The sequence below is a fragment of the Ylistrum balloti genome, unplaced genomic scaffold (assembly GCF_031769215.1).
Source record: "Ylistrum balloti isolate Yb309-2 unplaced genomic scaffold, AGI_CSIRO_Ybal_v1 Utg369896, whole genome shotgun sequence".
In the NCBI taxonomy this organism is placed as follows: Eukaryota; Metazoa; Mollusca; class Bivalvia; order Pectinida; family Pectinidae; genus Ylistrum; species Ylistrum balloti.
Window position 1 is genome coordinate 644,645 of NW_026782026.1, and position 15,772 is coordinate 660,416.

Here is a 15,772-nt window from a genome sequence, read left to right on the forward strand (position 1 = left end):
TGACCGTTTACATTTTATTTCCTTCTACAATGGATTTGTTTATTTTCCTTAAAACTCTCCTTATGACAAAGTCGTTGATTACAAACAGCTGATTATATAACAGAGTTTCTAATCCATATATACATAATACCAAGGATTTTTTTTAGCACCGGCGGCAGAAAAATGGCGGGTGAGTTCAGTTTATAGACAAAATGTATTGACATTGTTCTATAAGAGCCGTTATTTTTCCTCTGTATTATTTGAACTTTGTGTTCCAATAATTAAATTATTTTTTTTCCATTACTTATGTCCATTCTAATGTAGAATCGTAGTCCGGTTTCATTCAGACAAAACGTAGAAGATATTGTTCATTTCCATTCTCTGTTGACTTCGGAAAAAATTGGATATTAAACGCGGAAGTCCATATCTGTATTCCTATATGTTCGGACACACAGCCTTAATAATTACGACAATGTCGCTGATATTCACCATGTTTGCAAGGCAATATTACACACAGAAGGTTCGTAATTTTGTGCAATTTTGCCTTTCTAGATTATTTTTATCCACATCAATTTTAAAAATCATAAATTTGCTTATAGCAAAAACAAATAGACAGGATCTTTGATGGGTAGGTGAAATTGATTTCTACAAGATAAATCCATAATTTGAAACATGTTCAAAATTAAACTTTAAAGTACGCATCGCACAATATATGGTTTAATTAAATTATAAGAGATAAGATCAGAAAACAAATGTTTACGTTAACGAGGTTGAAGAGTCATTCTGTGTGATATATTGTATATAAAGGTGTAGAATCTATTTCACAAATACGGTATAATAGTGAATCTTTACTGTATAAATCGTTTTTCATCAATCAACGCATGACAAACACTTTCCTTTGTTAGTAAGATCTATATAAGAAAGCTTTACACGTTAAGTGGCAATGTTTTTGGAATATGTACTGTAGATCAATATGAAGGAACAGCTCAAAAGGGCAGCATTTCAATACCAGAGATAACAACCAGCCAGTTATTACTCTATATTGGTGTCACTGGGATACCGGCTACGTCTGTCACTGGTTCGAACACTTCAAGTACTGAAGGTATCAGTGTCCTAGATAACCCACGAGTGTATATTTAGTAAGTGATGAAGGACATATTAGAGAATTTACGTTCCTCAAAAGACATTTACCTCCTGATGTACCCCCTCCCAAAACGCCATTGTTTATGAACTTACGTTCACCACAAACTGCACCTCGTGTTGTGTTTACTTGATTTATACAATTCATACATATGTTTAAAAACTTGTACACGAATACCTACAAAGCGTAAGTAATTAACAAAGTTGTAAATAGTGCAAGATATGTAACACAGCTGTAGATATGTAACACAGTTGTAGATATGTAACATAGTTGTAGATATGTAACACAGTTGTAGAAAGTTGTAGATATGTAACATAGTTGTAGATATGTAACATAGTTGTAGATATGTAACACAGTTGTAGATATGTAATACAGTTGTAGATATGTAACATAGTTGTAGAAAGTTGTAGATATGTAACACAGTTGTAGATATGTAACACAGTTGTAGATATGTAACATAGTTGTAGATATGTAACATAGTTGTAGATATGTAACATAGTTGTAGATATGTAACACAGTTGTAGATATGTAACATAGTTGTAGATATGTAACACAGTTGTAGAAAGTTGTAGATATGTAACATAGTTGTAGATATGTAACATAGTTGTAGATATGTAACATAGTTGTAGATATGTAACACAGTTGTAGATATGTAACACAGTTGTAGATATGTAACATAGTTGTAGATATGTAACACAGTTGTAGACAGTTGTAGATATGTAACATAGTTGTAGACAGTTGTAGATATGTAACATAGTTGTAAATATGTAACATAGTTGTAGATATGTAACATAGTTGTAGATATGTAACACAGTTGTAGAAAGTTGTAGATATGTAACACAGTTGTAGATATGTAACACAGTTGTAGATATGTAACACAGTTGTAGATATGTAACATAGTTGTAGACAGTTGTAGATATGTAACATAGATGTAGATATGTAACACAGTTGTAGATATGTAACATAGTTGTAGATATGTAACATAGTTGTAGATATGTAACATAGTTGTAGATATGTAATACAGTTGTAGATATGTAACACAGTTGTAGATATGTAACATAGTTGTAGATATGTAACACAGTTGTAGACAGTTGTAGATATGTAACATAGTTGTAGACAGTTGTAGATATGTAACATAGTTGTAAATATGTAACATAGTTGTAGATATGTAACATAGTTGTAGATATGTAACACAGTTGTAGAAAGTTGTAGATATGTAACACAGTTGTAGATATGCAACACAGTTGTAGATATGTAACACAGTTGTAGATATGTAACATAGTTGTAGACAGTTGTAGATATGTAACATAGTTGTAGATATGTAAGACAGTTGTAGATATGTAACATAGTTGTAGATATGTAACACAGTTGTAGATATGTAACACAGTTGTAGATATGTAACACAGTTGTAGACAGTTTTAGATATGTAACACAGTTGTAGATATGTAACATAGTTGTAGATATGTAACATAGTTGTAGATATGTAACACAGTTGTAGATATGTAACATAGTTGTAGATATGTAACACAGTTGTAGATATGTAACACAGTTGTAGACAGTTTTAGATATGTAACACAGTTGTAGATATGTAACATAGTTGTAGATATGTAACATAGTTGTAGACAGTTGTAGATATGTAACATAGTTGTAGATATGTAAGACAGTTGTAGATATGTAACATAGTTGTAGATATGTAACACAGTTGTAGATATGTAACACAGTTGTAGACAGTTTTAGATATGTAACACAGTTGTAGATATGTAACATAGTTGTAGATATGTAACATAGTTGTAGATATGTAACACAGTTGTAGATATGTAACATAGTTGTAGATATGTAACACAGTTGTAGATATGTAACACAGTTGTAGATATGTAACATAGTTGTAGATATGTAACATAGTTGTAGATATGTAACACAGTTGTAGATATGTAACATTGTTGTAGATATGTAACATAGTTGTAGATATGTAACACAGTTGTAGATATGTAACATAGTTGTAGATATGTAACATAGTTGTAGATATGTAACACAGTTGTAGATATGTAACATAGTTGTAGATATGTAACATAGTTGTAGATATGTAACACAGTTGTAGATATGTAACACAGTTGTAGATATGTAACATAGTTGTAGATATGTAACACAGTTGTAGATATGTAACACAGTTTTAGATATGTAACACAGTTGTAGATATGTAACACAGTTGTAGATATGTAACACAGTTGTAGACAGTTGTAGATATGTAACATAGTTGTAGATATGTAACACAGTTATAGAAAGTTGTAGATATGTAACATAGTTGTAGATATGTAACACAGTTGTAGATATGTAACATAGTTGTAGATATGTAACACAGTTGTAGATATGTAACACAGTTTTAGATATGTAACACAGTTGTAGATATGTAACATAGTTGTAGATATGTAACACAGTTGTAGATATGTAACACAGTTATAGACAGTTTTAGATATGTAACATAGTTGTAGATATGTAACACAGTTGTAGATATGTAACACAGTTGTAGATATGTAACATAGTTGTAGACAGTTGTAGATATGTAACACAGTTGTAGACAGTTTTAGATATGTAACATAGTTGTAGATATGTAACACAGTTGTAGATATGTAACACAGTTGTAGATATGTAACATAGTTGTAGATATGTAACATAGTTGTAGATATGTAACACAGTTATAGATATGTAACATAGTTGTAGATATGTAACATAGTTGTAGATATGTAACACAGTTATAGATATGTAACATAGTTGTAGATATGTAACATAGTTGTAGATATGTAACACAGTTGTAGATATGTAACACAGTTGTAGATATGTAACACAGTTGTAGATATGTAACATAGTTGTAGATATGTAACATAGTTGTAGATATGTAACACAGTTGTAGATATGTAACACAGTTGTAGATATGTAACACAGTTGTAGATATGTAACATAGTTGTAGATATGTAACACAGTTGTAGATATGTAACACAGTTGTAGATATGTAACATAGTTGTAGATATGTAACACAGTTGTAGATATGTAACACAGTTGTAGATATGTAACATAGTTGTAGATATGTAACACAGTTGTAAATATGTAACACAGTTGTAGATATGTAACATAGTTGTAGATATGTAACACAGTTGTAGATATGTAACACAGTTTTAGATATGTAACACAGTTGTAGATATGTAACATAGTTGTAGATATGTAACACAGTTGTAGACAGTTGTAGATATGTAACACAGTTATAGACAGTTTTAGATATGTAACATAGTTGTAGATATGTAACACAGTTGTAGATATGTAACACAGTTGTAGATATGTAACACAGTTGTAGATATGTAACATAGTTGTAGACAGTTGTAGATATTTTTCTCAGTTGTAGACAGTTTTAGATATGTAACATAGTTGTAGATATGTAACATAGTTGTAGATATGTAACACAGCTGTAGATATGTAACACAGTTGTAGATATGTAACACAGTTATAGATATGTAACACAGTTGTAGATATGTAACATAGTTGTAGATATGTAACACAGTTGTAGATATGTAACACAGTTTTAGATATGTAACATAGTTGTAGATATGTAACACAGTTATAGAAAGTTGTAGATATGTAACATAGTTGTAGACAATTGTATATATGTAACATAGTTGTAGATAGTTGTAGATATGTAACATAGTTGTAGATAGTTGTAGATATGTAACATAGTTGTAGATAGTTGTAGATATGTAACATAGTTGTAGACAGTTGTAGATGTGTAACATTTTTGTACAAATGTATACGGTACATGTCGATCCTAAGTTACAAGGAGAAAACATAATGTTTGGTATTTCCGTTGGTGGTATTGATACAATGTTAATGACATGTAAGTCTACACTAGACTGTGTTATAAGGATTCTCAAGATTTTCATGTTTTTTAAGAACCAATTTAATCTATAATCATAATCGGTGTTATGTGTCGTCAATATATCTAAAGCAGTACCGGTACATGTGATTTTTAGAATTACCATAAGTGTTCTGTCATTCCTTGAAAGGAGACAGTTCATGATATGACATTTTTCGTAAATATTCATTCAGTGTTCCTTTTCAAATTAACATTACCAGCCAATGCACTAAGTTGATTATTACATTACCTTTTAGTCGAATAGTGGAATGGTTCAGAATATACACATGTACTTGACGTTGTTCTAAACTTACTTGATGTAGAAATTATGAAATTTACTGAATTATGTGGCTAGTGCACATTATCGTCTAGATTTTTACTTTTCTTATCAACAATTTTTCCTCAAATGTTTGAAAATTGAGGCCCTTAGCATCACTAGCGAGTCCTAGAAGGACGAAACAGCTGTTTGAGGTAACATCACTAACGAGTCCTAGAAGGACGAAACAGCTGTTTGAGGTAACATCACTAACGAGTCCTAGAAGGACGAAACAGCTGTTTGAGGTAACATCACTAACGAGTCCTAGAAGGACGAAACAGCTGTCTGATGTAGCATCATTAACGAGTCCTAGAAGGACGAAACAGCTGTTTGATGTAACATCACTAACGAGTCTTAGAAGGACGAAACAGCTGTTTGATGTAGCATCACTAACGAGTCCTAGAAGGACGGAACAGCTATATGATGCAATCTAATCCAATGTTTGGCTCTACTTTATCTAAACCTAAATGTGTATTTAAAATGTGCTATTAACTCTTTTTGTTGTCTTATGTACGGTCTTCCACTCTCCCTCGTAATTCTATTAACAGTTTAATCTGTAGGTTTTCGTCATCTGTCACAGAAACACGGTGTTAACAAAACACCTTGACATATCGAATCCCCTTAGCTTTGGTGGCACCATCAGATGTGTCAAGTAGCTACGAAAACTTCCATTATATAAATCATCAAAGTCGGGCTTATAACGAATAACAACAATACAACCTATACATAAAGTCATGGAACCGTTTTTCAGAAATCGCTGCTGTTGTGATTTCATCAATCAAACAGCATACGAAAAACATTGATCAAATCAAACATACATGTACATACATGTACATTGTAGAAAAAAAATACCACTGTACCTCACAAGATATTGATAACATACATTTATCATTGATTACGTTTAAAGCAATTTACTAAATTTCAGTGTAAAGTTGTTGTTGTGTAGGCTGACACTGAAATTGATCATGATTGACTCAGAAGCATACCAAAATGAAACTTTCGTGTCTCTGAAATGTTCTTTGTGTCATAAGAACGTACAATGTCAGACCGATCTGTGATAGATACGAGAAATTATCTAGGTTTTTTTTGGACTTTTCTCAATGACGACATGTCCGGAGTAGAAGAGTGTGACCTATTACAGGATACACGTGTTGTACGTGGGCTGAAAATATTAGATTATTCAGAAAAGAAAAAAAAATCTTAATACATCAGGTACATAACACATCGATAAAAATGTACTCGACCTGTGCTTATTAAGACTTCAACAATTAAATAGTAATTTAATATTCCATTCCCCAGCAGCTTATCAAATATTTTGTGTAATAATCTTACAACTGTCCTTTGTGTTTATCTGATGCACAGCCTCATCATCAGCTAGTTTGTTTCTCATTTCATCAGTGCGATAAATTCTGTGTTTCAAGTATAGAAAAATGAAATAAGTCAGGAACCTAAATCCGTTGTATATAACATTCATCTTTCTTCTGAATATATCTTATTGTTATATACATGTTATATATCTTATTGTATATCTAATAAGAACGTGGCATTACTTACCTGGATTGATCAAGGTTGCCATGGCGAGTGACATCGATGAAGCAGAAGACGCTTACTCTTTTGGAACACATGATTTTACTCTCTTTGTACTTTTTTTTATATTTCTTTGTTCGTATTTTGTCCTAGTTTTATTGGATTTTAGTTTTAGTTATGATTGTGTTGACATATTGGTGCGTGTATATTCTTGTTTTTTGTTTTGTTTGTTTTTGTTTTGAAAGTCCGGTGTGAAAGGTTACTGATAACACAGTTAGTGAATTCAATGTATCATATTATGAATTGTTGGCTTTAGTGATTTGGAAGCATCCAGCACTATTCTAGAATACACGCAGGAGCAAAGTCATGTTTTCTAAATGAATTACTTCGCGTTTATTCAAATATTACAAATAGCACATTTTGTGTTAATGTTTAATTTACGTTATATATAAAGTCATTCTTAATCTTAAACGATGTATTTGTGAAGTGTAAATTATCACATATTGTGTGAATTTTAAATTTACATTGTGTCAATTGTCATTTTAAATGGTAAATTTTGTGAAATACAAATTACCCTTTATTAAGTGAATTTTAATATACAACTTAAGGTTTGGCGTTCTCTAAAATCACATCGATGGTACACTCGCAAAAATTTATCAAAATGTTTTGTTATATTAATTACACACGGTAAAAACACAGCTGTTAAATTGTGTAAAGAGTAATTTTGTAAATTAAAACGAAAAGAAAAAGCTTGAAGACAGTAACGTGATTAAAAAAGATCGATAAATACCAAACGCTTTAAACGATAAAGACGATGTTTTTGTGAACATTTAAAGTTTGTACTAAGTTGTTAAGATTAACACTGAATATTAGTTATTACGTTTGAAACTGAATTAAGACATCGGTGCCCTTTAATCATGCAGAAAAAAAAAACACGAGGAAATATGAAATACAACATCATCATTATACAAGGAAGAACTGTATTTGTTTCTAAACCATGGCTGTGAATACGAAAACTCTGATAAGACGGTTCAATGTGATAACATTACGGCATGTTTCGTAATATTTCCCTTTGATTTCTAAGTGCTCAAATCTTTTGCAATATAATCGGTCTTTTAGTTTCCTGTTGCAGTAAAATCCATTGAGAAGGGAGGTTATATGGCTATTGTAAATTCATATTCTTGTTTTGTCGACACTTAGAAAATTTTGGGACAATAGTTCATAGCATTTATCTCACGTGCATTTCAGTATCACTTCTGGGTGTCTGAATGTCTACCTCGTGTTTTATCGTATGAAACCTATCTAATATGCATTCAATATTCTTATTGCAACATCAGAAATTTATTTGTCATGTCTCGGCCAAAAAATTATGAAATTTATCTCAATTTCATTCAATGTCACTTTCATGAGGTCAGAACTTTTTATCGTACTTTTGCCAATGCAACACAAATATGGATTTGTCACTTTGATAACCTTTAAAGGCATTTTATATCTTCTGTGGTCATTTAGTCTGATCGGCTACTAATTACAGGCATTTATTTAGATATATGTTAACCTATGTCTAAATATAAATTATAAAATTGACATCCAATTTACGTCGGATTAATCTCAATTTTCAGTTCATGAATATCACTGAAATGGACAAAGAGATAACTATATACTGTTTCTGTGGTCATTTTTAAGAATTCAGTTGTAATACAATGCTATACATATTTAATAAGCCGGTAAATATTGTTTTGCATATTTGATAAAAAAGTAGCTTTCTCGACCAATAAAATCGTAAGGCGGGGCCTAAAAGAGTAGGGGATTTCCGACGGTTTTCCGGTTACATGCGGATAAAAGGCGACACTGTTGTGTAAACATTTTACTTTGTATCTTCGCCTCTCTGCATATTGAGACCTCATACACACAGGTAAGCCGCACTGTCTCACTTGTTAACAGAATGCATGTAGCTGTAATACGCTTGATAGTTATAGCAACGTGCTTGTTGGAGATATTTTAACGTATAACACACTTACATCATTAACCATTGCGTCAGGATGTCAAGGAATTTGAATTTCATTTTTATGTTAATCAATTTGTCTATGTTTAGAGTTGTTAACGTGAACACTAACCAGTAGGAAATTTTTAATTTTTAAAAGATTAATTTTTATCTGTTTATTATTTTTTTATATATATTTTATATTTTTCTACCTAAATAAAATGAAGTTCCGAAGCATGCTTTAGTCAATGAACGGCATCAACGTCAGGAACGGTTGATGCGGGATTCTGTAGTGAGAGTATGAAGACCATGTAAACACACATCATAACAACTCGGTAGTTTTAATAATAAATCATATTCAATTTATTTAACGTGGGAATTTAACGACAGCGTGGATGGAGTCTCTTACAGTGAAAGTGTCATGAAAATAGGATTAATAAATTACCCTAAACTTAGTGTACCGAATACGCCTGCTTGTTTTGTCGAAATATTACAGCTATGTAGCTTGATGGATGTATTGTAAACGATCAGGTGCATTATACTGAATGACGGCAGCAAACTTTCACAACTTCTATCTATAGTTCATGTTTTATTTATCTTTTCTTGGTATAAGGGGATTTCTTGTTTTCTTGATTGATGCGCGTGTATGTAGTTATATTGTACATTAAACGTGTCAAGGTCATCTATTTTGTCATGTACCGTTGTACACCAGCAAGGCTAGGAGTCGTAATGGGGAGGGGGGGAGCAATGATACAAGGACAATTTGCTACTTTAATGATAGTAAACTACCATGTAATGATAACCTATGTAATATTTGATTGAAAAAAAGATACTTCATGTCTTTATCATTTCCCAAATTATTTTGAAAAAATTCCAACCATTATTATCAACATAAAGAAAACAATCTGAAACCTTTATCGATATCCGGAGATCAGAATTATCAGTATTGTGGTATTTTACAGGTGCAGCTGCCGAGTTGAGCGATGGACGGAGGTTCAATGATTAATTACCAAGTCTGTTATGAGGTATGTTTTCTCGCCATTAATCTGAGTACAATTGAAAAAAAACGATGTTTCTATCTTAACTTCAGCATTTGTATAGTCAGTCAGTACTACCATGTAGAAACTATAAAGGTATGTCATTCTCCATAAGTCACGTGTCCTTCTACCGTTGTATGAGATGACACGTGTCTCACGGGAATGACGTTGTCGAGCAGCTGATTGATAACTACAAGAAACGAAAACAAAAAATGATAATATATGATTTTAACTGGAATACAAAGTGTTTATTTACATACATATAACAATTCAAGACAAGAAACGAGAAATGAGAGCGAAAAATGAGAACGGAAAATATCTTATCAAAATCATTTCAATTATTGACTGATGGTCAAACAACATACAAAAAAACCCCCCATTAATAAGACAATCAGTGACATAGCAATTCATTTATAAAAGAAAAAAAAACCATATATGCATATTTAGATAGTCAGTATCTTATTCTCGAACTCATCAGTCAAATATAACATTATAAAACTGGTGTTTTATATACACAGAATCAAATAAATCAGACGAGTTGTGACATCTCGTACGATGTAAACAAACACACCGGGTATAACATCTGTACAGACTCCCCTACTGACTGGTCATCGCTGAGGGAATTCGAGAACAACGCCGGTAAGTCGGGTATGGCTTTACGGGTGATTTAAAATTGTAGCAGTCCTGACATCAACATGGCATCTTAAGATCCGGTTCAGGAATCTAAATCTGACTTGATATACATGTGTCTCTGACGAATGATTATCTATGACACAATTAAGTAAATGTTTAGACTTTTATTCATTGTTGATGAACATAAGTGATAATTTTGATTGGAAAATGGATCAACATGACTTTTGCATAATTAGATTTCTTTGGTAGATGTAAAAATGTCATACTTGAATTCGCTAAAAAAAACACTGATCCACGTAACTACACTCAAATTCAGTTATAATATTAATGATATCTCGTGCATACTTGTCCACAAGCTTGTCACTATCGCTTACATTCGGGAATTTCTTCCTCATGTTTTCACAGATTTGCAGATTCACTCCCCCGACTCGCTGCCCGATCCTGCCATTCATGACTTCATCAATCTTCTTTTACCCACTTATATTGGTGAGTATAATGCCGTAGATAATTGACTGATCACGTGATACAGAATACTCCAACAATGCTGACAAAGATTAGATTTTTTTTTCATTTACAATAATATCATTCAATCTAGATTTCACTTTAAAGATAAATTAGAAAGCTGATTACCACAGAGACAGTTTCGGCCATATTCTTCCTTGTTTGTCAAAAAAACTTTAATACCGTTTCTCGGTATTTATATTACAACCCTTTTACTGTTTCAAACGTCAAGTGTGAGCTGTTTATTTTCAGATAACGATTTCAGAAATAAGACGGCCCAGTCTAATTCTTTAACACCGGATTCTGAGTCGGACAATGATAGTGGTAAGCAAACAATACCTCAGTGTAAACAGAACAGGACCTGGAATCTTAGAAATAACTTTAACGAAATACCTCAATACATTGCATAAATTCTCTTGGAGTGATGTTACTGACGTGCAAATCAATGCCAGATATATTTGACATCATACATGCTTGGAGAATCTCTGTTTAAGCATGCGCATCTCATGTCCTGTACAGTTACTTCCGTTATACGTAATTGATTAATATTTGTAAATATAAAGTAACACTTTGTTTGCAGTAATGATAAGCGGAGATGATCTGAGGGAGTTAGCGTGTGTAAAACCAGACGACTATTTTGACAATATAAGTGACTCTAGTGTTGGGAGTGGCCATTTTGATTATCTGCCTCCAACTAACCTGTCATCTGCCTATCATCAATACAACAACCAAACTCTGCCAAGTTTCGATCAGCTTGTTCAGTCTACAGCCAAACACTACCCGTCTACAACAAGGCAGTGTGTGTCAGATGATGAAGATGACGAATCTGAGGCAATCGTCAAAAAGGGAAAACGAGGTAAGTTATGTATTACAGGATACTATAAAGATTGTAATATCTCAATAAAACGAGGTAAGTTATGTATTACAGGATACTATAAAGATTGTAATATCTCAATAAAACGAGGTAAGTTATGTATTACAGGATACTATAAAGATTGTTATATCTAAATAAAACGTGGTTATGTATTACAGGATACTATAAAGATTGTTATATCTCAATAAAACGAGGTAAGTTATGTATTACAGGATACTATAAAGATTGTTATATCTCAATAAAACGAGGTAAGTTATGTATTACAGGATACTATAAAGATTGTTATATCTTTATAAAACGAGGTAAGTTATGAATGACAGGATACTATAAAGATTGTAATATTTCTAAATAAAACGAGGTAAGTTATGAGATGACAGTACAGGATACTATAAAGATTGTTATATCTAAATAAAACGAGGTAAGTTATGAATGACAGGATACTATAAAGATTGTAATATTTCAATAAAACGAGGTAAGTTATGTATTACAGGATACTATAAAGATTGTTATATCTAAATAAAACGAGGTAAGTTATGAATGACAGGATACTATAAAGATTGTAATATTTCAATAAAACGAGGTAAGTTATGTATTACAGGATACTATAGTATAAAACATATTTGTATCTATCATTTTGTGTTTTGTTTTGTAGGTGCTAAAAACATATTGTTATGGAAGTTCCTTCTGGACGAGCTGGCAGATGCTCACCAGAAGCATATCCGGTGGATAAGCTGTAAGGAGGGCACGTTCAGATTTGTTGACACAGCAGAAATAAGCAAGATGTGGGGAGCTAAAAAGCGAAAGAATGACATGAACTTTGAAAAACTCAGTCGTGGAATCAGGTAAACAGAATATTTATTTGAAGGATATTTTGAGTATAGTATAGATGTCTTTGCTAGTTTATGTATTATTTTGAAGTGGAAATGTCATGGCATTCAGATAAAACCATTGCTCTATATATTTTGATTCTAAGATGACTAAATTATTTGAATGTTAACGCCCATTAAACTGACCTTTTTCTGTACGCCAGTGAGTTTTTCTCAAGCATTACTCTATGTTGTTGCATTAGGCACTACTACAAATCTGGGTTCATGAGACGTGAGGACGGAACTAGACTGGTATACAAGTTTAACTGGAAGAAGGTTCCCAAAGAATACAGACGGCGATTTGCTCTTTAGACAATATCTCTACTCTCAAAATTGGAGAGTTGCAAACACCTGCTTACTTCGCAATAGCGTCAGATGACCACGTGAATATGCGAAATCAAACATACGTTTTCTCCTTCCGTCGTGATGACTTGATTTCTGCAGCGAAGGTCTGGCAAAATTTGAGGTGATTCTGATCAGTTGTCAATCGACTAGTACATGAATGAAGAATGCTTAAGTTGATCAAGAGAATCTGCAAAAAAATGACTGTTTCATGATGATTTTGTGCAATATATGTTTAATTTGCAATTGCTTTGTAAGATAGATGTGCTAGCGCTAACAACGATGAAGTGACATTTTGCTGGGATAATGCAATATTCTGTCCGAAAACCTGAAGTGTTGATAATAGGCAATTGTGCTGAAAACACCTTGACAGTCGTGTTTAAATAAGAAGAGCTGTGTGCAGAATCAGATAGAGAGCAAAAGGCAGGAATTCCTCGTGATACTTGTTGATAGTTCATCATGTATCAGAATCATTGCCAAGAAACCATGTCTATGTCTGTTGAAGGGATGGTCTTGGGTTTGGTTTTATAAAACAGTTCGAAATATCGCTGTTTTTGTCTGAAAAGTATATTGCAACTGTCTCAATGTGTCGATGTTTGGTCTCGAAAGTTCCAGATTTCTGTGTACCGTAATCCAAATGTTCCTGACTACAAAGGTTCAATATTAGATCAAGCCCTGTCACTGCCATAAGATATCAATATTGATTTAACTGCGGTATTGTTTGATCTCAAAGTCTGATGAGTGATTGAAGTCTATATGCGCTTAAAATACTAGTGGAGAATGAATGAGATTGATGTAACATACGAGTGTTTTATCTGAGTGAGACATGAGAGTAAACACGTACATGAGAAAAAGATAATGTAAGTGTTTTAAGCGATTATTGTTTTTAACTGAAAATAAATTGAAATCCAAACGCGACCAATAAACAATCCTACATATCGTATACATGTATATATTTTAGAAATATATATTTCATATGTTTAACAATAATGTATATAACTTGTTTGTTAATATAACTTTATGAAGATACTTTTGTAAATTAATATTAAATACAATTATTTTGTGTTGACTTTTTTGTTTCTTTGTTTTTTCCTACTTTAGTCCAGCCGATCTCATTAACTGATAGTTTGATGTTGGTAATGTCACCCTTTTTGATATTATCATTATAAATTTTACAGAAGATTAAATTCCTGTTTTTGCAGTTAATTTGATGGCCCTGTTATATTTGTATTACAACAGTGATCACTGATTGCTATCTAGCAACGAATGTCTCCTGTTTAAATATTTTTATATAACTTTCCCTACATCTTATATCTTCCGTTTTGTTAAAAAAAACAACTCTTTTTTTTTGCTGTTGTTGGTTATCATTTTTCATTTGATGTGTCATGTTTTATCTTGTTCCTAAATACGAGTTATTGAAGTGACCTCACAGATACATTTTTACAGTGCAGTTTTGTATGTAACAGTATACCGATATAAATTGAGCGTGGATCATAGTACATCTATTTAATCCCGGATGTATATTTTTATTACAAACACGAATGTCTAAACCATGGTTAGGTTGGAAGTTAGAAAGGTCTTTTGACTGTATATCATGTTTTAAAGCATGGTTAGGTTGGAAGTTAGAAAGGTCTATTGACTGTTTATCATGAGATGTAGTTTTATAACAACGGTATTTGTGTTTATAATTTGTAGTCGTGTCTATTTCATTCTTTGGATTTGTATCTAATATCCAACAATGTCCGATAGCAGTATTATAGCTTATACAAGCAGAGTTTTTTTTTTCGCTAGGTGTTGTAAGTTGTCTTCCGAAGGTTTCAATTACACGTAATCATATCTGCACAGTTAGTCTCCATGCTGATCGAGCTGACTTACCTGAACATATTTAGTTAAGCAGGTGTTTATACCGAGAGTGGATTTCCCTCAAAACTATATATAGCCAATATAATGATGAAATGGTGTTTCCTGAAATGAAACAAACATGGATGCGTCACTTTGGTCATTAAGAAGTTATCGGAAAATCCCGCTTATCAGTAAGTGTGGGCGAGCCGATACACGTTTAAGGACGAGAATGTTCTTTCACATTCACAGGTGGTTGCACAAGAAAGGTTTATGCAAATTATTCTTAAGATATTGCCGTCTTTGACGTATAAATGTTAGCACCACAAAAAAAAAAAAAAAAAAACAAGATATCTGTAGTTTTTGACATGTTCATGGAAAGGACATGCATTTTAAACATTTACAAGGCAACATTATAAAGATTAAATCTTAAAGATCTGTACTTAACCTGTAAACGGTATCGGTTTTATCAACTATGATGTTATCATATACAATTTTCACACAATTTCATATTTAAAAGTCAAATTAAGTGATATGGAAGTACCACAATTCGTGTTATAAATACCATCTTCTGGTTCTATAGTTAACTCCCTACCAATACAACAATAATAAATATATATAAATCGAAAGTTAAAATCATAAATTTATGTCACACGGCATTGGAGTACCATGCATTGTTAGGAGAGAGATATATATAGACCTTAATTCGGAGGCATTCATTATACGACAATTAAAGTGTGTATATAATGACCATATATAGGTGTCCCAGATATACAAGAACGAATCTATTTCAATATCCATGTGTTCTAAAATTAAGTACACAGAATTCCATGATTCA

The 15,772-nt window shown here is 32.2% G+C and overlaps 1 protein-coding gene across 1 annotated transcript; it reads left to right on the forward strand.

The window, feature by feature from the left end:
- The first annotated feature begins 9,804 nt into the window (after positions 1–9,804).
- LOC132546581 (GA-binding protein alpha chain-like) lies at positions 9,805–14,113 on the forward strand. Its single transcript, XM_060210302.1, has 7 exons — positions 9,805–9,867; positions 10,398–10,518; positions 10,918–10,998; positions 11,266–11,337; positions 11,594–11,869; positions 12,540–12,729; positions 12,957–14,113. Exons 1-7 carry the CDS (start codon positions 9,826–9,828, stop codon positions 13,063–13,065), a joined length of 891 nt encoding a protein of 296 aa, XP_060066285.1. The 5' UTR covers positions 9,805–9,825; the 3' UTR covers positions 13,066–14,113.
- The last annotated feature ends 1,659 nt before the right edge of the window (positions 14,114–15,772 follow it).